This window comes from Callorhinus ursinus, unplaced genomic scaffold, assembly GCF_003265705.2.
Source record: "Callorhinus ursinus isolate GAN/ISIS: 27379988/994484 unplaced genomic scaffold, GSC_fseal_2.0 scaffold4, whole genome shotgun sequence".
In the NCBI taxonomy this organism is placed as follows: Eukaryota; Metazoa; Chordata; class Mammalia; order Carnivora; family Otariidae; genus Callorhinus; species Callorhinus ursinus.
Window position 1 is genome coordinate 76,153,449 of NW_027397066.1, and position 24,659 is coordinate 76,178,107.

The 24,659-nt window shown below is 33.8% G+C and overlaps 1 protein-coding gene across 5 annotated transcripts in view; it reads left to right on the plus strand.

Annotated features, from left to right (window-relative positions):
- The window catches only part of GRID2 (glutamate ionotropic receptor delta type subunit 2), a 1,442,323-nt gene that overhangs the window by 855,368 nt on the left and 562,296 nt on the right, over positions 1-24,659 (plus strand). For all 5 annotated transcript variants that reach the window (XM_073891966.1, XM_073891967.1, XM_025873456.2 and 2 more), the window contains exons 5-6: positions 10,384-10,437; positions 22,577-22,750. In XM_073891966.1, coding sequence (XP_073748067.1) covers positions 10,384-10,437; positions 22,577-22,750 — 228 coding nt within the window. The remainder of the gene's footprint in view (positions 1-10,383; positions 10,438-22,576; positions 22,751-24,659) is intronic.

The window sequence follows — 24,659 nt, forward strand, 5'->3', positions numbered from 1 at the left end:
CATGAAATGTTTACCATTGTTTCTCCTAGGTAATACATACCCCAAAAATGTTAGCTGTTAAAATGCAGATTTTTTTTTTTTTTTTTTGCTTTGTTTCTGATTTTGGAGGGGCAGGAACCTGAGGTCTTGAAACCATTTCTACCTGTTGATCTTTATTCATTATTTGTTTAAATAGGAGAAAAGTTACTTGTGAAGTTGTTAGGTAAATGCGCTAGTTGAGCTGGCTGAAGGTTGAATTCTTCACTGCCATGGGGAATGAGGAGGAGCAAAACTGATTATGTATACATGTAGAAGAATCAATTGCTAGTTAGAATAAAGTGTCCAGTAGGGGTTGGAAGCCATGAATTTGCAGTGATGCTAAATCACCCATTTGTGTGATCCATTTCTAGGCAAGATGGAACTATGTAAATGGCATTCAGGGTAACTAGTAATTTTGTAGAAGTTGTGCAATTATAAATACTGAAAGGCAGATAAGCATCCATGTAAACAAATTTTTTTAAAAAATTAAAAAAAATAATTTATGGAGAGGCTTAAGATCAATGAAAGTTCTAAATTGTGTCAGATGATTTTGAATATTCTTGTCATTCTGTGATTATAGCATAGGTTCCTTTGTCAAACTCTGTAATTCTGTTCTACAAATGACATTTTGTTTGAGCAGTTAACAGTTGGTGCCTCAGTTTCAACTGACATTTTGTTACTAAACACAGTTCTAACACCATAAGGTGATTTGTCAGTGGTAAGAAAAAGATGGTTTATATTTCACCATAGTGAAATAGCACAGACGGGGGAGTCAATTGCTTGAAATTCTGGAAAGTGTCCATGCTGTCAAGTCCAACACCATTGAAAACATTTCTTATAGTAGGCCACAAGGTATACTTTTTATGAAAGAAACTATGAAAGAAATTTAGAAACCCCAGAAAGCTTGATGGTCTTGTTTTGATTCTATAAAACATTCAAGGATCATACCTCCAATGAGCTTAAATATCCTGAGAATGACCAAAACAAGTTGTTTAGGAATGTGGCCATGGAAGTTCACATTTTGCATTTCTTTTTTTTCTTTTGGGTACTTTGTGTATCAAAACTAATAAGACCTTTTGAATACATTTTTCCCCCTTCAAAGTCTTTTGAGTCTAGAATCATCAACATTGCACACCACTCTTGATATTCTAGAAAGCAGAGTCCCTGTGAAATATGAGAAGAGCCCAAAGATAAGAGAAATATTGAACTCAGAATGTCTTTTAATGAGTAATAATCAGCATCCATATTGATTTCATCAGTGATGAGCTATTGATAACCCAGAATATAGCCAAGTTACACAAAGAAGAATAGTAAACTAACTAACTAACTGCAGAAATTAGATGCCTAATGTCCTTATTGCCACAATAAGATTCATTGTACATTTTCTCTTCTAGAAGCTTTTGACCCTTTATCCTGTAAGGTTAATCAAAAGTTCTGTTATGAAGAGAGAGCAGGAACAGATAACTGTTTCTCTGATTAAGTAATAACGGCATATCTATCTATCCATATATATATATATATATATAACCTTATATATAATGTATATAATGTTCTCAGTTAATCAGTATAGCAAGTTACATTCTAAAAAGAAGATGGGAATTAAGACTCACTAAAAGAAAAACCAATTTTCTTATACCACTTCAAGGCAAAGGTCATGGAGTAGAATGGTGGGTAAAATTGCCTGCATTTCTCAAATTTTTCTATAGTTAATACTTTTTCAAAGGTGCACAGTAGATAAAAATAAGTTATACAGTGGAGTTTAAATACATAAAACATCGGTGTGTATCATACAATGTTATACAGTATTCAGTTTAACTGAAATTATTTTAATTCTGAAAAAAGCATAATAGTTTCTGAAACTTGGATGAAGAAGGCTATGAAAACATTACATAAGAAAGTTGTTTACTAGTTATTGATTCTGGCTTCCACACGCAGCTTAATGATTTGGGTGAGTTGCTTCAGTTTCTTGTCATGTAAGGTGGACATGAACGTGGTGCTTATGTCGTAAGGATATAGTGAACATTAAATAAGTTATTGTATATGTAAAAGTACTAGGTGACTGGCACATAATAAGCACTCAACAAATATTAGCTTTTATTATTAGAGATATACTGTAAATAGCATTCAATAAACATTTACTGAATTGAATAAATGTACTCAGTCATTTATGAGTAGTCTCAAAAGTACTGCAGTAACCTGAGTGAAGGCAAACAAACAAAGGAAAGAGGTTAGCATTTTTGAGTACTGACAATGTTCCATGTGCTTTAGATACATTCATCTATTAAGCCTCACTACCTGTGAAAAAAGCATTATTCCTATAATCAGGAAAGTAAGACTCAAAGTAAGTAATATATCTGAACATCAATAAGAAGATCTGGCATAAAATTTGAATAACTGGGCTTGAGTTCAAATCAAGCCCAGTTATTCAAATTTTATGTTTTTTTCTAACATCACATAACCTCAAAATTCTGAGGTTTTTGACTGGAAATTTTGAATATGATAATTCTATACTTCATTACCCCATAAATAATCAAGATCTCTTTATTTGAGAAAATGTGAATTGAGTCATTTTGTCATTATTTATTTTTTAAAAATTAAATCCCATCCAGTGACTTCCTACCAATACAAGTTTATCAAATGGTTTAGTCCTAGGTGAGGTAGGGATATCCACAGATACATAAACATGAGTTAGGGCTGTAGAGTTGTCTTTTTTTCCACAAACAACATTTAGTGAAAATCTGCCTTGTGCCTAGCAACAAATTTTACTGAAATCCTATTATATATCACTGATTTTTCTAAGGGAATAGACCAGTGATCAAAATGAAATTCTTAGCATTGTGAAGTTTATATCCTTAGTGCACAGAAAGAGGCAGTAAATTGTGTGTGTGTGTGTGTGTGTGTGTGTGTGTGTGTGTGTGTGTGTCTCATGTGGGATAATGCATGGGGGGAGCAGGGGTGGGTGATTACAGAAGTCATGCCTGATGAAGTGGTATTTCTGCCGAGTCCCACATGAAATGCCCAGGGCTGTGTGGCTATGCACATCTCTCCCCTGGTGAAGAGCGGTTCAGGAAGCAAAGGAAGGGTGAAAGCAGGACTGTCCTGGAGGACCGGCAAGAAAGCCAGTCCGGCTGAAGAAGAGGGAGTGAGGGGAATATGAAACACAACACAGCTCTCTCAATCAGTTACATAACAAAACACGATTTAATTAAGTTTGGATACAGGTTTGTTCAGAGGGCTAGATGAGTGCGAGCTTGGGGACAGTACTTCCTGGGGTTAGGGAGGTAAGGGTTGGAAAAGGATTTGACATTTATTTCAGTCTGAGTTCTGAGAAACACTTTGTCCAGGAGAGAAGAAGACACAGAGGAGATAAAAAGAACCAAGGAGGAAAACAAAAGAACAAAGCAAGGCGTGGAAGTTCACAGTGGTAAAAAGCCTGAATGTTGCATTTTGATGTGATCAATAGACTTCTCTCTAAGAAGCTTTTTTTCCCCCTTTATTTGCTTCAAGATAACAAAAAAGCCTTATTTCATAAATCCCAGCAATTAAGAGCCAACGTGCCCCCAAATCATCATTTTAAATCAAGATCAAAATCCAAGTAAGAACTTGTATTTATTTGTTTGCCAGTTGTACTTGGGAATTAATTTACTCTGTCAACGATCATTTAGCTATCAAAAAACAAACAAAATTTAAAAAATATTTTAATGTAATCCCCTTGTTGTGCCAAACGTTAACGTATTAGAATGTAGTGAAAGAGGCCTGGCAAAGGACTAATAGTCTCTCAACAACCACTACTTCTCCTAACTGTCTTGGGATAAGTACTCTTTAATCACCACAGCAGAACATCTAAACGAAGCCCAATGGAAGCAAAAATTCAGAAAGAATTAAAACAGTTATATAGTGGTCCCCTGCACTGGAAATAATTGTCAAATCCTTATTTATATCCTCAGCGGTTCAAAGTATTGAAATCGTGAATTTACTTTTAATCGTTGTTCAATCTCAGGTCAGTAATTTAGGAAATAGGAAGGTGGATCTATGTCATAGGATTAACGCAGATTCTCGTGTGTGTGTGTGTTAGTTCCCATCTTTACACATTAAGAAGCATAGCAGGTAGCATACTTTTGGCCAAATCTCAGCGGTGGCATATTTCCATCTCCCAGGGGGTGTGGGAAGACCCAACTGCACAGCAGTAACAATAATTCTAGCATATCCGATTATGAAATAACTTTGGCAGTAATGGCAAGAGGATTTGGATGAAAGTGTATTTGTGGTCTTCCAGCTGGAAGATCAGAGCAGAGATTCTAAAGCAAAAGGCACAGAGTGGGATGGCAGATAGTAGCTGTTTGGATAAGAACAGAAGAGAGTTGAGGACCCATGCTGAGCTCAAGGGGAAATGCAAACAAGGCAGTCGTTTCAGAATATCCCCGTGGTGCCCAGTATGAGCTCGAGGGCTTACCGATGCCATCTGCTGGATATATTTGGGATTTAAAAATGGAATCTACACAATACTCCAGTGTCTCCCTGTACTGTGGTTTTGGAAGTTCTAGTGAAAAGAAAAATGAAAAACAACCCATCTTAAAAAAAAAAAAAAAAAAGCAATGGAAATGAATTCCAGGTTGACTGTACCTTAAGGAGACTGGAGTTTTGTATTTTCACTTCACGTTTTGAAGCATTAGAGTATTTAATTGAATTTCTTTTAGTAGAAATTTGTGGTAGTGCAGTTTCATCATATATGATACTCAGAACACTAGATGTGGGGTTTGGACTGTAAATCCATTGATCTCCTAAGAATCTACTATATGCTATAAACTTTATACACAATACATTCCCTTTTTATACTTTATTGGAGGAGAGTATAATGGTTTGTTTCGGTTTAGTTTCTTTTTTTTAATTAGAAAGGGGAAAAGGGTTAAAAGGAGAAAAGAACAAGTATCACTATTTGGCCAAAACTATTACATATGCATTTGAATTTTACATAAATGGTATTTATTTATGGTGTAAATAAATGGTATGGTATTTCAACTTTTGTTCCTGTATTTCTAATTGTTTTATGGAAAATGTTCTCTGTTAGTCACATAATCTCTCTGTAGGACTATTTTAAGAACATGACTTTAAAATTAGAAAATTCCTCGTGGTGCTTCAATAAAATTTTAGAACTTTTAGGAATGTATGGCTAAATTAACATTGATCCTAGACTACATTTCCTCAAAAGCACTAATCCCATAGGATTTATAGTGGGGAAAATTGGTTTCCCCATGGTCAGATCAATTTGGATATCCCAATTCCAAATATCTCCTGGAATTCCATAAAGCATATTAATTACAATGGAAGAGTTGGTGTTTATTGAGAGTTTGTCATTGTTGCATTTGAGCTTCACAGTGATTTTATTATGTAGGCACTAGTGTTAATCCTAGTTATAAATGAGGAAACTGAGGCTTATAGGGTTGGTAATTTCCACAAAGTCACACCATAAGAGAACGGAGACATTGACTCATTTACTTTAGAGCTCACGCTCATAGGTCTGAAGCCATATGTCCCCAAATATTATTCATATTAATATGAATTTTATGTTAATTAATTTCAATATTGATATTAACCTGCTCAGAGCTTTGAGGAGTGATGCAGTAATGACATCTATTAATTTGGTTAACCTAGCATTTCTAAATCTACTTGCTATAGAATGCTTATGAATTTTAGTAGAAGTAGTGTCCCAAAGAATATAGTTCTAGAAATACTGATATAAGCTATAGACTTGGTATACATAAGGAGCCAGGAGGGGAGTAGCTCTTTAATATTTCTCTGGCCACTTATTCCCCCATAACCGTTGGGGTCCTTCCCAGGCATGTTTCCACCTGGTGATTTGGAATAGACAGGACTAAGAAGTAAACACCTGAAATCCTCGCTGCTGCGGGTGCACGGAGTGCTGGAACCTTTTGCATAAATGTGTAATATTTAGTACATCCTGCAAAGGGAACAAGTTTAATTTAGTTAAGCCACAAGGTTGAGTGAAAAACAAACATGTTGCTGTTATTGTTTAGTCAATTAAATTGTCCTCTGTGCTCCTAGGAACTGTTCCACATTTATTACCAGTGAGATACACGTTCTGGCAATTTCTTTGCTTCCGATTGTCTTATATTTAGCACATCTAAAGATTTGAGGACAAATGATGGAAGACATGGTGATGAATTGTCAGGCTTTTCTAAAGATTCAGAAGTTCTAAAGTTCCTGCCAGTGACAGATGGTCTGTCCTTACTCATTGCTTGTCTTCCTGACAGGGCTTGATTTTTTTCCCCCTTTTTTGCTCGATTCCCTTAAAATAAGCTCAGCTTCTTGGGAGGCAGGGTAGTCTCATTTGTTATAACTATGTTACTTTGTATCAGTGTTGAAGCAAGTATATATGAACATGCCATGCTCCTTTACACGATTCATATACACATGTCTAGTGATAAGAGAGAAGCATGGGTTAAGAAGCAGAGGAGGAGCAGATTACCAAGGAAAATCCATATTGCCTTTCTGTTATTTTGATAACCAAACATACAGGAGTCCCCACTGGACAGTTTTTTCCTGCTGACTTGCCCAAGCATAATGCTGAGTTAATAGCTCTGGCACAATATAATCTTTTGAGGAGTGTTTCTTATCGTTATGGTAATAAAATTTTTATTAATTTTAGGATCTTCAGTATTTCATAGCAATCTAAAATTTCTTGAAATTTTGGATTAAAAATACAATTAGTGTTTACTAATTTGCTAGACATTTATAAGAATCCACAGAATGAGAACACACAACTATAACAATGATGTGCTCAGATATAAAATAGATTCCCAGTGAAAAAAAAGGAAAAAAAATCAATCAATTGCTTAATCCCTGTCATTGACTTCAACTATGTTTACTGCTGAAAGAGGAGATGAGATACTTAGGTAAGGAAGATGGGGAAAGGAAACAATTTTCCCTCTTTGAGTGCTAATGTAACTGTGGAAATAAATATAAAGGTTAAAAAAGTTCTAGGATATCTTATAGTCACTTCTTAATCTTTTATCCAGAAGTAATTCAGTCCTTTGATTAACAATGCCACTAGTCCGATATAGCATTACTGAGACTGAGGTATATCAGGTGAGAGGGGATTAATTTTACTAAAAAATAGAAAAATTATCAGATGATTTGATTTAGCTTTACAATATCAAAATGGCTTTTGTTATCCACACAAATCGCTGTGAATTTCTTTTTTATTTAAATATGCCTCTCCTTAGAATGTTCATTATACGTTAGCTCAATGTGATAATGTGTGGAAAGCATAAACCACATTATCACTCCTTTCCATCTTTTTTTTTTAACTCTGAGGTATTTTTACTATTCTGAAGGAGATACATATATATATATATATAAACACACATACTATGTACTAGTATAGGTATAGTAGTATATTTTATTTTATTTGTACAATGTACCTATGTTAGTCATTTAAGTGAAAGAACTCAAAGCTTACCAGATTTCCAAAGTCTAGGCTATTGAACTGCCTGTCATCTTTTTTTGGCCCTTACTAAATCCTCCTTCCATTTATAGTTATCAGTTCCCTTTTTAACTGGTGGCTTTTTTTTAGTAACATTCAATTATTTAAAAATCAGAGAACTCATGCCAGCTCATTGTTTATGCTTAAAGATGTTAACATAAACCTAAGGAAAGTATATTCCTCCTCAGATGATGGATGGAAGCATTAACATTTCATGTACAACATAGCAATAAAAAAGTTACAAAGTTTCTTTATAACAGGGTGCTGCCTTAATACACGGATTTAAGTTGTGTGTACATATTTTGGTATGTAATTTAAAGGACAGACATATCTACCTTTTCCTTCTTAAGTACCTTTCTGGTATAATTTGTTTTCTTTCCCCAAAGAATACTAGGCTCATGAAAAAAGTCCTGAATATTCAACATTTGTGAAAAGGCCAACAAATATTGCATGGTTTTGAAACCATGCCTTTATAAAATCACAGGATTTAAAATTACTCTAATGAGCTGTTTATAAAAATTTATTAAGGTTAGAAAAAGGTACATAGCTAAGATTAATAAAAATGGATTACATTAAATAAAATAGGCTAAATTAATCTAAGAAGTATACCCAAAATGTAATGTGTCAAGAGGTTTATCTCTGGGTTAGTACAATACCACATCAGGTAGTAGGGGAGGAATAGGGTCTGTTCCAAGAACTCAAGCTATTGTAGTAAATGATTTATTCCCTTATCTGCAGTAATATGCTAATAATCTTTTTCCTTGTTTCAAATTTATACTATGAAATGTGTTGATACTCATGAGTGAAATTAAAGACAGGAGTGAAAGAAGATAATCTCCCTGCTGACCCTAAGAAAAGGAGGGTGGTAGAGTTATTAGAATCATGGCCTGAGGTGAGATAATATGCCTTTCTCCTCTACTTAAACACAAGACTGAGCCTGTACTTCTATACTGTTTCATGCTTTTGCCTGAAAGTTTATTTCAGGTCAGAGTGCGAAAGATCAATAAGACTAATGGTCTAGACAAATTATCAGTAAGTTACCGTTGTAACCTTTACCTTCTACCTCTTTCATAAGTGCTGTTGTACAAGACAACTTTTCACTTAAAAAGGTCCGCGGGTTAATGAAGAGTTCTTAGAGCCCAAATGTTGCTTAATCTGTCCAAATGGTACAGATTATCAAAATGAAGACAATTTAAACTAAACTGAGTCATCTCCTAACTCTACTGCTGATATTGCTTCAGTAGTTCTTTCAGTCTATATTTTGGCTTTCATTTCTCTTTGTATTCTTGCTGTTTCCGTATTTTGGTCATGGGCTTTTATAAAAAACATATTTCTCTCTATTTTATCTGGAGAACTACTTTCAGAATCTCTGGTTTGTATTTCTTTAAATTCTTATGGAGTTCCTGCCTATTTTCCAGAACTTTTTATTGGTAATAAATTAGTGATGATTTGTCTAAGATGATTGAAGAAATATAAAATTAGAAATAAGTGCTGTCATTAATGGTATAAAGTGATTTCTAAAACGGAAAACTGCCAAAGTCATATTTTCTACATTGTTTCACATATAAATTGAAAATATATGTATTTCAAAAAATGATAATAATGATATAACTTAAAAATAAATAACATTTCTCCACTTCTATGATAATGTGTTATCTATACACTTCAGTAAATTCGTAGGGACCAATGTGATACCTATTGATAGTACAAAATTTATACCAAAATTAAAAGGAAAAACAAAGATTCTGAAAGTAACTATATCCTTTCAGAAAACACTGAATCATACAAGAAATATATTTCCAATTGCATTTCTCATGATTCAGTGCATCTTTCAACAGTCATTTATCAGTTGGACAAAGAATAACCAGCAAAACACAATCACCATATTATAACAACTCCTTAATGGTTATTAGAAAGCATCTTCATTCAAAACCCAATCTTTGGGCATTATTGCTGAAAATATGAGAATAATATTTTACAAAACAGTCTCACCTATTATATGACTGTATGCCCATGGCGTGAATCATAAGAACATACCTTAAAATATGTGTAAGATTGGATAGAATGGGAAGTGATACGAAAGCTACCTTTACTACACACACACACACACACACACACACACACACACACACACACGTATGTGTGCCCCTAGCTTACTTTTTTAGCCCAAGAGGGATATGTTCATTTAGAATCAATTTATTCAAAGTTAGTCAGTCAAGATTGCCCCCTATGTATTGTTTGTTTTTCCTTTTGCATAAATTGTTTGTGTTTATGTAATTAGCAAGCTAAAAGCTACCGAAGTTACTCACCCATAACTTAATGCTAATATAATGTTTATTGCTTTTAGTTTTTACATTCAAATACTTTTACAATTGGATCTCCTTAGAGAACACAGCACAAAGCGTTTCAGAACACTGAGCACTTTACTCTAAGAAAATAGCAAGCATATACACAGGGAAATAGCAGAAGATAAGAATGTTAAGTTAGAGCCAGATTGTGGAGGGATATGTACTTAGATAATAGAAAGCCATCAAAGTTTATTTGGAATAGGAAATGTGATTTGAACTACACTCCCAGTTAAATCACTATGTGGTATTATTTATTTTTTTAGTTGAAAACTGTTTTTCTAGGCTTGTGATGAATTTTATTTTCAAACTTAATTAGCAAGTCTACAGTGCATCTACATGTCGAACACAAATGTTTCTATGATGTTCAGCTAACAGTTTTCCATCTTTTATTTAATAACAAAGATCTTTCTAATGTGATATGAGGGGTTTTTGCCATTTGCAAGTATATTCATTTGGTTTGGTTTGGTTTTCACTGTTAATGCTGACTGATAGCTGGTTTGTTTTCTGTTCTAGGTTGTGGAGACTAATTTGGTTGCTTTTGACTGTCACTGGATCATTATAAATGAGGTAACACCAACTAAACCTTATTGTCAACTCTGGGTCCTGTTTTCATATAGTTAGTCACAGCATTTCCTATGGCCATGGAATCCTAAGAGGAAATAGAACACAAAGTAAACTTTTAGCTTCCTGACTGGATGCTAACTAAAAATGGAATAAGGAGTTTTAAAAAATTATAAATGGCTTTGTATGAATAAAATAAATGGAGATTGTCTTCCCACTGAGTATCTTTTAGTCTTTTCCGTTGGCATACACTGACTGCTTTGGGAAATCATCTTTATACAAAGTACAGTTCTTCTTTGTAAGCAAAGTGAATTCCTCCCAGTGGAGTCCTTGTGTTCCATTTATATTTTAATGTTGTTTCTAGAACTTTTATATCCACCCTCCTTACATGAGGATTAAATAGTTCAGCATATGAATATGAATAAAGAAGAATAGATATTTTTCTTTTCATGATGAAATACAACTATTTTAAAATCCATCAAGTTGTCAAATGCTTTATGAAAGTTTATTGATTTTTGTAAAGACAATACATAAGATTAAAAATATATTACAACTTGAGAACTCTGTGAGATAGATCGTTCGATTGGCACCTGCCAGTCGGAATTGGGAAGGACAATGAGCAGATCAGTCATGGACAAATAATGAGATCACATGAATTTGTCCTCAACAAGACCTAGCATTCTTATCATATCTATTACTAGGAATAAAAAGAATGTATTATTTGTCTGTTAGCTGTGTTACTATGGATATATAATGTAGTCACCCTGTGTTATTTGTACAGTAAGTATAGTAACATTTACTTTATAAGCTCCTTATAAAAATTAAGTGAGATATTACCGAATACTCTTAACATATGCTGACAAATGACACTCAGTAAATGGTACTACAATAATGATTATATTACACTAAAGTTCACAGATCAGTTTCTTACATGTTAATGTGTTGAATACTAAACATTATGCTATGAAGCATTGAGGGAATGAGGTTCATAGAGGGTAAATGATTTTACACAGAAAAATAAAAATGATTCAAAGTTTCAAGTTGTGTCTTCTACACATTGGTAGAATTTTAGTACCATTCTTTTTTTTTAGGAATAATTAATATTCTATCATATTAGTTTTAGGTGTGTAACACAAAGATTATATGTATATACATGTGTATATATGTATATGTATATATATATATATATATATATATATACACTTAAAGGTGATCACCACAATTAAGTACCATATGTAGCCATACAAAGTTAGTCTTTTTTTCTTGTGAAGAGAACTTTTAAGATATATTCTCTTAGCAGCTTTCAAATATGCGATATATTACAGACTGTAGTCACCATGCTGTATATTACATCCCCATAATTTATTTTATAACTACAAGTTTGTTGTGTTTCTTAATCCCTTTCACCCATTTCCCCCATCTAATTCTCCTCCCCTCTGGCACCCACCAATATATTCTCTGCATTTATTAGTTTTGCTTGGTTTTGTTTGTTCATTTCTTTTGTTTTTAAGATTCCACATGTAAGTGAAATCGTAACGCATTTGTCTTTCTCTGTCTGACTTACTTCACTTAGTGTAATACCCTTACAATTTATTCATGTTGTTGTGAATGGCAAGATTTCATTTCCTTTTAAAACTGAGTGGTATTCCATTCTGTGTGTATGTGTGTCCATTTCTTAACCGATGGATACTTAGGTTGCTTCTATATTTTGGCTACTGTACATAATGCTGCAACAAAATGGGGGTTCTTATACCTTTTTGGATTAGTGTTCTTATTTTCTTTGAATAAATACCCAAAAATGGAATTGCTGGACCATATGCATTTTTTTTTTAATTTTTTGAGGAAACACCATACTGTTTTCCATAGAGGCTGTACCAATATATATTCCTACCACCACTGCACAAAGTTTCCCTTTTCTCCACATCCTCCCCAACACTTATTATTTCTTATCTTTTTGGTAATATCCATTCTATCAGGTGTGAAGTGCTCTCTCATTGTGATTTTGATTTGCATTTCACTGATTATTAGTGATATTGAGCATCTTTTTGTGTGCTTGTTGGCCATCTGTATGTCTGCTGTGGAAAAATGTTTGTTTAGATCCTCTGCCCATTTTTAGATTAGTTTTTGCTATTGAGATGTATGAGTTCTTTATATATTTTGGGTTTTTTGTTTTTAAGATTCATTTATTTACTTTAAAGAGAGAGAGGGAGCCAAGTGGGGAGAGGGGCAGAGGGAGAGAATCTTCAAGCCGACTCCTCACTGAGTGCAGAGACTGCCATAGGGCTCCATCTCATGACCCATGAGATCATGACCTGGGCTGAAAGCAAGAGGCTGACACTTAACTGACTGAGCCACCCAGGCGCCCCTCTTTACATATTTTAGATATTAACCCCTTATCAGATATATGATTTGCAAATACCTCCTCCTATTCAAAAGGTTACTTTTTCATTTTGTTGATGGTTTCCTTCACTGTGCAGAAGTTTTGTTTGTTTTGTTTTTAGTTTGAGGTAGTCCCAACTTGTTTATTTTTTGCTTTTGTTGCCCTAGCTTTTGGAGTCAAATCCAAAAAGTCGTGACCAAGACTTATGTCTAAAAGCTTTCCACCTTGTTTTCTTATAGGAGCTTTATGGTTTCAGGTCTTACATTCAAATCTTTAATCCATTTGAAGTTAATTCTTGTGCATGGTCTAACATTCTAATTTCATTCTTTTGTGTAGCTGTCCGGTTTTCCCAACACCATTTATTCTGGACTGTCTTTCCTATTGTATATTCTTGGCTCTTTTGTTCTAAATTAATTGACTGAACATAAATACATGGGTTTCTTTCTGGGCTATATGTTGTGTTCCATTGATCTATGTGCCTGTGTTTATGTCAGTACCATACTATTTTGATTGCTATAGCTTTGTAATATAGTTTGAAATCAGAGCGTATGATGCCTCCAGGTTTGTTCTTCTTTCTCAGAGTTGCTTTGGCTATTCAGGATCCTTTGTGTTTCCATACAAATTTTAGGATTGTTTGTTCTATTTATGTGAAAATGCCATTGGAATTTTGGTAGGGATTACAAGGATTCTGTAGATTGCCTTGGGTAATATGGACATTTTAACACTATTAATTCTTCCAATCCATCAACATGAATTATATTTTCATTTACTTGTGCCTTCTTCAATTTATGTTGTCCATGTCTTAGAGTTTGCAGTATAAAAGTCTTTCACTTCCTCGGTTAAATTTGTTTCTCAGTATTTCATTCTTTTTAAACAGTTGTGAGTGGGATTGTTTTCTTAATTTCTCCTTCTGTTTTTGCTGCAACCCATAGATTTTGGTATGTTACAGTTCCATTTTCATTTGTTCATTCCCTTACATGTCACAAGTTCTTTTTCTCTGTCTTTTACGATTCTCTTCTTATCTTTAAGTTTTGAAATTTAATTATAAGGTATCTTGATATGGCTGTTTTTGGGTTCCTCTTATTTGGAACTCTCTGGACTAACTGGACCTGGATGTCTGTTTCCTTCCCCAGGTTAGGGAAGTTTTCAGCCATTATTTCTTCAAATAAGTTTTTCAGTCCCTTTCTCACTCTGTTCTCCTTTTGGGACTTCCATGATGCAAATTTTGTTCTGTTTGATGTTGTTTTATCGCTTCCTTAAGCTATCTTTGGTTTTTTATTTGTTTTCTTTTTGCTGCTCTGACTGGATGAGTTCTACTGCCTTGTCTTCAAGATAACTGATCCTTTCTTCTGCTTCATCTAGTCTGCTGTTGAACCTTTCTAGTGTATTCTTCGGTTGAATTATTGTATTCTTCAGCTCTATGACTTCTGTTGGTATTTTCTTATATTTTCTATCTCTCTTTGAAGTTCTCACTATTTTTATTCATCTTCTTCGGAGTTTGGTGAGCATCTTTATGACCATTATTTTGAACTTTTTATCAAGTAAATTAAATATCTCTGTTTCATTAAGGTTTTTTCCCTGAGGTTTTATGGTATTCTTTTGTTTGGAACATATTCCTTTGTTTCTTCATTTTGCTTGGCTATGTTTGTCACTATATATTGGGAAAAATAGCTTTCTCTCCCAGTCCTGAATGAGTGGCTTTGTGTAGAAGATGAACCTTCATTCAACCCTTGCCCTAGCTCTTGGTTGTCTCTGAAACCTCTGTGATTGCCTAAGAAATGTGATTTATTCTTGATCAGTCCCAATTGTTGAAATTGTGCCAACCCTGCCATTGTTCCAAAGGGAAGGATCTCAGTTAACACCTAGTTTCATGCTGATTGGAAGCTCAGGCACCAATTTTTAAAGGATGCAAATATATATTGTAAACCCTGTTGGCCTCCAGACAAGTCCATGTAAAGGTGCTCCCTTGCTGACTTGTAAAAATTGGGGTTCCAGGCAAGTGTATAAACTCCTTTCTTAAAGGTACTGGCAAGCTGTAGTGAGGCACGGGAGAGCACAAAGATGGCAACCTCTGGCCTATGTAGCCTCTGGGTATATGGCGGTCTTGAAGCCTGCCCCTCTGGCTGAAATTCCAGGGCAAGTAAAATAGGTTTTCTTCGGAGGAAGATGTAGATGTTTCAGTCTGCTTTCTGTGCTATGGCCTGGGGATGGTAGCCTGCCAAGAACTGTCTCTCTGATTATTTCAATCCCATGGGGCCCAGAAATGCAAGCCCCTCTGGACCCCTGAGCCAACTGCTCAAGGGATGTCTTGTGTGTGGACTATGTGTGTTTGCTGGTTTTAACAGGGCCACGGGATAGTGTGAGGCAAGGGCATGCCTGCTGGCTGTAGCGGGACCACAGGAGAGTGCAGGGCTGGGCCACACCGGCCAGCACTAGCAAGGTAGAGTGACAGTGCAAACATGATGCCCAACAGCACCTTCATCCCCAGAGAGAGGCCAACAGGTCCCTGCCCCTCTGGCAGATGCATTAAGATTAGCAGATGAATTTCTTTCTTATATGCTCTAGGTGGGTTTCCAACTGCTGCTTTTGCACTGGGTCCTGAGGTGAATGAGTCTGTGTGTAAGCTCTTTAAAAATGGAACCTCAGTTCCCTATAGCTCTTTGGGTGTCCTAGATGTAAGCCCCATTGGTTTTCAAAGCCAGACACTTGGAGGGCTTATCTCTCCACTGTAGGTCCTAAGGTTTGGGATGCCAAAGGTGGGACGTACACTCCGTGCTTCTCAGGGAGAAGCTCTGTATTTGTGAAATCCCTCTCAACTGTGTGTCACCATGCTGGGGGTGGGCTTTTTGACAAGACCATGTCTCTGCCTCTCCTACCCATCTTGATGTGGCTCTTTAATTTTTTGTTGTGGAGGAACTGCTCAGCTGATTTCCAGTACTTTTTAAGAAGAAATTATTCCATATGCAGCTGTTGATTCAGTGTGTCCAACTGTGAAGGTGAATTCAGGATATTCCTATACAACCTATTTATTTATTTATTTAAACTTAATTGATGTACAATATTGCATTAGTTTCAGGTGTGTGATATAGTGACTCAACAAGTATTATGCTCACCACAAGTTTAGCTATCTTTTGTCATCATACAACACTATTATAATATCATTGACTCTATTTCTTATGATGTGCCTTTCAATCCTGTGACTTATTCATCCCATAGCTAGAAAACTGCATCTTCTTCTCCCCTTCACCCGTTTTGTCCATCTTCCTAACCCCCATCCCTCTGGCAACCATCAGTTTGTTCTCTATAGGTTTGATACTGCCTTTGTTTGTTTATTCATTTGGTGTTTGTTTTGTTTTGTTTTTAGATTCCAAATATGAATGAAATTATATGGCCTTTCTCAGTCCAACATATTTCAGTTAGCATAATACCCTCTAGGTCCATCTATGTTGTTGCAGATAGCACAATCCCATTCTTTTTTATGACTGCGTACTAGTACTATTCGTGTGTGTGTGTGTGTGTGTGTGTGTGTGTCCATTTATCTATCAGTGGACACTTAGATTGATTCTGTATCTTGCCCATGCCACCATCTTGACCTTTCTCTGATGATTTTTTCCAGTTCAGCATAAAGACACAAAACATCTTGCAAGCCTGTTTTGGGCCTGCCCAACTTTAGGGCTACATGATTTGTTGCTGTATTTCTCATGTCAGGTTAAGACGTATTTTTCTGAGATCCCCACAGATGATAATATGTATGTGTGTGAGATCTGCTTTCTTTTTTTTAATTATTATTTCTTATTAACATATAATGTATTTTTTGTTTCAGGGGTACAGATCTGCTTTCTAATAAAGTTTTGATACTTTCTAATTTTCTAATAGCTCTCATTTTTCTATCTACAATGACTAACATCAGGAGACAGAGAAGGGAAAGGGAAATCTTAGTAAGTTTCAGGATAACTTTTCAATTTGGTTGTCTTAATTTATATTTTTCAGCATGGAATCTATGAGTCAAGTAAATTAAACAGTTTGCCAAATGTTACACAACCATTAAGTGGTGATAAAGGGTTTAAAACATTTTTTTTCCAGTCTAAACTTTTTTTGGATAATTCTCCTTATGGATTTTTTTTTAAATTTCTGCTGCCTCAATTTTAATCTTACGGAAATGATTTATCCCATTAATTTTTGTCCTTAGGTTAATTATTTTCTAGATTACTATTCTTTGAAATAAAAAATCCTCTTAGTTTTTTTCATTTTTATCTTATACCCAACTTATGATGGGGAAGAGACCACACAGATTTCCTGGTAAAAAAAAGCTGGAGTCATTTTACTTGTTTGTATCAATAGAGCTAGCAAGGAAAAAAGTGATTTATTGCCTCCTTAGAGAAATGGATTAATTAAACAAGTTAATACTTAGAATTATTAAATGAAAATGTCCATTCCCTTCTATTCTTTGATAATATTACAAAAGGGACCCCTGGATTACTTTTTTTTCCATATCCAATTTAACTTCTAACAACATGCCTGAATCTTAAAAGTGTGAACCCAGGGAAAGCTCCTGGAACACCAGCAGTCATCTGTCTACTGCTTGTGTGTCTATTTGTGCTGTGGGAGAAATCACTCCTTCATATCATACAGAGGAAGTCTGAGGAGACTAGAGTGTATTTCACTAGTGATGAATATTCAGGAAATAATAACAGCACTTTCTATTTTAGTATAGATTTCATAAACATTAAGAGTCTTTTTAAGCTTACAATTAAATTTCTTTCATAAAATATTAGAAGGAAAATGTTGTCTTTAAATGGATGTTCAATAATTTGGGCCACTATTTTGCAAATAAAACATCCACACAAACAAAGCGGTCTAACCAGCAAATAACTCCCTGTTAGAAGTATAGAAGACCACAATTCTTTTTTACCTTCTTCACACTTGGATTTTCTACTGTAATAGTTATAACTATTTATAACTTTGCCTTTACCATTCCTGAAACCCTTGTGTCCTTTTTACATGCAGCCCTTCTTACTAGTCCTTGAGCAGAGCTGTCATTTCTTTTGGGCAAGTCAATAACACCTAGCTTCTGAAAAATCTGATGTTCACAGTCCACAGTTTATATTTGTTATTATTTTTATCCAGACTAGGTTCAAACATGTTTTCTGTATTTTCATTCCTAAGAAAAATCATCACCATCCATATATCTGCAGCCAACATTCTTCTAAATGATTCCATTTGGTTACCTCATTTTCTCTGAAATATGCCTTCGGAAACTTGACTCTCACTACTTTTACTTCATTTATGAGTTGTTTATACAAATTTATAATGAATGAATCAAATTTATCCTAGTTTCCATAAAAGAAGAAACATAGATTTCTCAAATTTGCTAGGAAGTTAACAAACTCTAAAAGTAGTGACAACAATGGCAAAAATCTAACAATATGCAAATGCCCATTTGACTGAACACGGAAAACCTAAATCTGCCTAGTTTGGTTTGCGTAGCTACTATTTTGTTGCTAATTTTAGAAGGGGTTGCAAACATTTATTTAATCTATTGCACCAATAGTTTTTTAGAAAGGTACTATAAATCAAAGTTGGCATTGTGCATCATGATACAAATTGATGTACAAACTTGAAAACAATATATTTTTTTTCATTTGCATTAAGTGTGCTATAATAATGAGAGGCTGTGCTAGCTCATATGGTGTAATCAATCATATGTTAGTAGCTGGTAATGGTATTTATCTTCTCCCTGCAATCAGTGAATCCAGCTCAGAACAGCCTTTCCATATAAGTATTGTCATGCCCTCAGGGTCGTGAAGCAGATGGCCTAGCACTTTATTTTTACAAAATTTTTACAAAAGTTAGAAATTTGGATAGAAAAATATGCACTGTTTAGAGATGCAAGAAGCATCATGCTCTAAGCACCCTCTATTCTCTGATAATACTCAATGGTGCCCTGACTTCTTGTTTGAATAATTTAAGTTGATCACTACAATTGAGTATTGCAGTTAAGGAGAAGTTGTTTAGATTAAAAAAGCCTATATATGTAAAGGATGTTGTTCATTTTTCCTAGTTTAGTGATTAATTGAACTGCTCACTACTAGTTTCTCAAGCAGAAAGTTGCCATTCTGCAGCACTTCCTGCTGGTACATAGCCTACAGTTGGTTTTGTTCCATATTTCAACATTATGTTTGTGTAATTATTTCACATTAATGTTAAATTTTGTGGAAGCATCAAAGGATCATCATTGCTAAAGCATGAAGATATAAACATTAGCAAAAAAACGGAAAGCATAATCTTTTCAAACTATGCCACATAGTACACTGCTTAATGGCATTACTAAAATCTGGTTTATTTGATAGTGTTGAAGTTATGAAAGCATCCCAGTTTCTACACTTAAAATTTCAGGTATCTATCTTTAGAAGATAGTTTGGTGAAGTCCTGCCATTCATTCATTTATTCACTCAATTTTTAAATTTATCAACATTTAGTGAATACCTACTATGAGACAGAAACTTTGTTAGATGCTAAATGATTTTAAAAAAGAAAAAAAAAAGGGAAAAGAAGGGAGGGTCTCTTCTCCAAAAGAGTGTATGCAGTATAGATTGGCATCTGATCTAATGGATTTTGAGAGTCTTTCCTTTCCTGGAATTTATTAATTTAAACCTAAGCTGATACACTACAAAAATTTGGGAGCGATTCAGTTCTCCTAAAAGATTTGTTCTGCGAAGTGGCTGTTTCTTGATGGAGTTCTGTCCCTGCTAGGTATTTTAGCTTTACTCTTTCTTCTCTCTTACCCATTTCAGGGTTCACCTACTAAACTATTACAACAAAGTGAATAGAAATATTTTCTTGACTTTTTTGACTTGATTATTAGTAATTTATTATTATTATTAAGTTTTTTTTGAAAAAACAAAAGACTGTATGCCTTACTCCTAAGGAGGTATAGCGAAAAGTTAGATACAATAAAACATATTTTTTTAATTTTTATTGCATTATTAATTCTTATTTCAGAAATATACTCATTCATATAAAGACTACAGAAAGGGCAAACAATTTTGTTATTTAGCCTCTTTAAATTCTTTAAAACTCAGAAAATTTCTGTATAACTTCATAGAGATTAGCATAATTCAGTGGTACTGGAGGCTTAGAAGAGTGAGTGTTTGAACTGGTTCTGTATATGGTCATTTTTAAAAATCTGATGGTTTGCACATTTTTTAAAGTTTGGAGTCTTAGAACAATGTAGATTCTAATAGATTATATAATAGTTTCATATTTTATTATAGAAGTGTATGGATTTTTTTTCATTTAAAAGGGTATTTTAACAGATTAAGCATTCATTTGACTTTCAGTGTTTACATACATTGCATCTGTCACTCTTGAAATGCACCTTTTGAAATGCAGAAGTAAAGTTCTGTAAATATAAAATAGCTGCCTAATCAAGTTTTCATTTCACTATCAAACTATTTTTGAGATCAGGTGTCAAAACTAAAACTGCAAGTGAATTTTTTGAGACAGACTGTCTGTTAACTTCATTCAGAATGGCAGATTCTTTCCTCCCAGAAAATTACTTCCTTTTCCCTTCCCCAAATAATAATAGACAAAATATATTCAATTTAAACTGACATTTCCTCAGATATAGTTTAGTCACTTAGACACCTGAGAACTTCAGCTTTCAAAACCTGTAAAAGTAACCATCCCTTTTTGTGGGCTTGAAAATAGTCCACTTAAAGACTTTGGCTCATGATAGATTACTTTATTATTCCTTATAGAATCATCAGGGTGTTAAATACTAGAAAAATATATCTTTAGAGTTTTAATTTCTATCATTCGTAAATATTAATCTAAATATTTCCCATAAGGAAATGTGGATTTCTTGTATAATTACTTTAAAGAGTGTTTCTTTTGTTGACATTTATAAATTCATACCATGAATAAAGAATATTTTGAATGAAGACCTTGGAATTTCTCTGGTTCTTTATTTATAAAGTAAGAACCACAGTATCTGAATCAGAATGCAGTTTTTAGTAGAAAAGGAGACAATAGGTGAAGTGCTTAATATTTTATCAAATATATAGTAGAGAGTTAATGTAAGTTTTTGTACTAACATGCTGATTTGTAGTTCATCAAGGGTGGGGCAGGTAGTAATGGTACTCTTTGACAAAATGTTGCTATATCAGTATCACTAAAGAGAAAAAGACCACGTATATAACAAAAATTAGTTAACATTATGAAAAAAGTGGTAGAATCTCTCACTGCCTTTTAAATAAAAATTCCCATCTGCACAACATGGAATTAAAAAAAAAAGTAAAGACACTAAAAAGCAATATTAATTACTTTTAAAAGATTTCTGGTTAAATTTCAGGCTTAAAATGGAGTTGAGGAGACATTGTTTAGTTCTGCTTTGTGAGTAGATAAAAGAGAATTAAAAAGTGACCTGCTTTTTGCCAGATAGTGTTTCTGATGGCTAGTGAAAGGACGTAGACTAAAGGAAAAAGATGGCATTTTAAATGAGAAAAATCATTTTTTATGGTACATTAAGGATTAATTGACCAGAAATCCAGGATGTTATACTGGATACAGCTGATGGCAGGATTGTTTTATTTTCAGAAAAATCTCAATTCTGTAAAGATAAAAAATAATGAATTTTAAAACTAATATATGCTTTAAATAAGAATAATATGTAATTAATCTAGAAAGGAAAAGAAGACAATTTACACCTGTAAATAGTCTTTTTCTTTTTCATTATTCTGTAATAATTCTTCAAATCAAAACTGAGAAATGCTCACTGCAGTCCAAAATTTATCTTGTGTCAAACCTTTTATTTCTGCTGCTATAAGAATCTTCTGAAACCAATGATAGTAATTGCGAAGTCTTCGTTGGTTTAAAACATTCCAAATGGACAATATGAAGCACAAACTTCTTTAGTAAAGACTGTCTTAAAACTAAAATTTATTCTGATCACTTCTATTCTGACTGATTCCAGTTAGAACAGATGTTATATTATAAAAATATTATTTCATTTTTATTACTTCTACATCCATGATTGAGCCAAGTCTTAAAATTTAAGTCTGGATTTGGGAGGTGGGAGGAAAAGGAAATAGAAAATATGTTCTTTGAGTTTGACAAATACTCACATGTAAGATAACATCAATTTGGATAAAGAACATTGTTTTTTCTTTTTTCATTCATCTGTCCTGGTTCACATTGTATAATAAAGGATGTTTCATCTTTATGAACACTTTGTTTAATCTGTTCTTTACCAAGAGAAATGTATGAGTTAATGCCAGTTCTAAGAAATAAGTGGGAAATATTTTTTTAAATGTCATCTTGCTTTCTTTACATGCTTTATTTAAAAACCCCATTTTTCATTGCTAAGAACAATATATATATTCCTCTTACATTGCAACTATCTTCTGGGTACCTTGAAATCCACTTATTTTATGATCTTTTTCAATGTTTAGACAAATATTTTTCTAAAATGTTCAACATAATACATTAGAAAATTACTATAAATAAGGTGCATTTAAGGCAATTGCTCCATTTAGAATTATTTAGGCATTAATGTATATCATTTAAAGCACAAACAACACTTACAATTGAGTTGATCATTTTAATGAACATGTATTGTTTTCATTTGGATGTGTCCTAAGCACTCAGCAAATGCATTACAGTAACGAATTCCTTAGCATTTACAAATAACTCATTAATAGTTGTGTGTTTCTGTTACCGTATTAAAGCATTTCTAATTCTTCCATTTCTTATCTTATCTTATAGGAAATAAACGATGTGGATGTTCAGGAACTTGTAAGAAGGTCAATTGGAAGGTTAACAATCATCCGGCAGACATTTCCAGTCCCCCAGAACATAAGTCAGCGATGTTTCCGTGGCAACCATCGAATATCTTCAACATTGTGTGATCCAAAGGATCCATTTGCTCAGAATATGGAGGTATATTCTAAATGCTACAGTATTTATCTCGAGGTGCTTCACTGACCAATTTTAGAGAGGGCTTTTTGAGTTGTATTAGATTTAGAATGATACATGTTTGCATGTTCTGGACTATTCTCTTCCTCTAGAAATTTAGTAAGTCTGATGCAGGAGTGCTAAGAATTTGTGTCTTTGATCTTTTTGACCTCATTATAACAAAGTATATACTCATTTAATAAAAATATAATAATCAAAGTTTATTTCCTTTTCAGCAAGTAGATCTATAGCATTTACCATGGTAGAATTTGTGATTGACATTCCTTAATGCTGAATTCCAAATTATTAAATTTGCTTGACTTTTCTGGCATAACAAGGACACAGACATTTATTCTTCTTTTAAAGATTAGTCTCCAGTTTGAAGATATTCATCAAAAAACTACTTAGAAATGCAAAAGGTATATATAGTCCTATCCAAATCAGATGGAATATAATTGAAACCTTTGCTATTCAGAATACAACAAAGAACTTGAAAGTAAATGAATAAAATCTCTGAGCAGCAAAATAGAAGACATCCAATCCCTGCAATTTACTCATAAGGATGTCCTTTAAATACTCACCTGGAGCCTATTTTCTTTTTTCTTGAGGAACATGTTATCAGATTCTGTTTTATTTAGTTTTATTTCCTTTGCACTGGAAATCTCAATATGTCAGGTTGAATGGGGTGTTACCAAGGCAGGCATATCGACAACAGTCAGAAGCCATAAGGAGCACTTTCTAGCAGGCAAAAGACAGGAAAAAATAAATTAATCAGATATACTAATTCAAATATCCTGTCAATGTAGGACTTTTCCTATAAAAACAACTCTGTCATAAAACAACTCCTAAGGGTATGATCGTATACTGCTAGCATATTAGTATTTAAACAATAACTCAGATGGCAACAGAGATTAAAGTAATAGTCAATTTCAGAAGTCGGAAAAATATGTATTTTAGAAAACTATTCCTTCAAAATGTTTAATATCAAAAATGCTCTAGTGCTTAGAGATGCTCAGTTTGAACAGTTTGGAAATAAAACCCTATAAGAACTAGTTCATCCCCAATAATACTGGATAAATCCCCAATAAATAAATACTGGACATTTTGTAAAACGACTTCTTCCTTTGAAAGACATCTCCACATTTTTCCTATCTTTAGTCAGCTTTGGATTTTTATTTTTAGATGAATTACTATTTATCCAACCACTTCTTCATACTTATTACCATTGTAAGGAGCAGCATATATTTACCAGGACCATTGCCCACAGAACTTTGTGTTCCCTACTAGGCTTTAGGCTCTTTGAGACTAGGTCTCCTCCAGGATCTGGTATCATAACATCCCTTGAAGTACACGTCTACTTGTTTCCTCCATCACACCTACCACATTGCTTTGCTTCTTCATGAATATTTATGGCTTTGAATGTAATTAAGGAGAAGGCAATGGTTAAAGTAAGCCACTCTGAAGCCTAAACAAGGCCTGTTTAAATTTTAATGCCAGTCTTATGTGCTTATAATGACCCATCTTTTCATATTAATTGGTCATGAGCCTGATTGATATGAAAATAATAGAATTCTAAATGGAGAAAATGGAAGAATTTTGATTAAGAAAATTTTGAAATAGTAAAGGCCATTCCTGTGAAAGGAAGTAGCAGGAAATGTACAAATTGGGAAAGCAGAAAGTAACAACACAGTATTTTAAAGCACATTCACCTAAAAGCATAATCCTTCTGGTTCAGTTAATGAGTACCTTGAAATCAGGAAACAAATATTTTCCTCCTCCCTTCCTCCCTCCCTCCCTCTCTTTTTCTTTCTTTTTCTTTCTTTCCTTTCTTTCTTTCTTTCTTTCTTTTTCTTTCTTTCTTTCTTTCTTTCTTTCTTTCTTTCTTTCTTTCTTT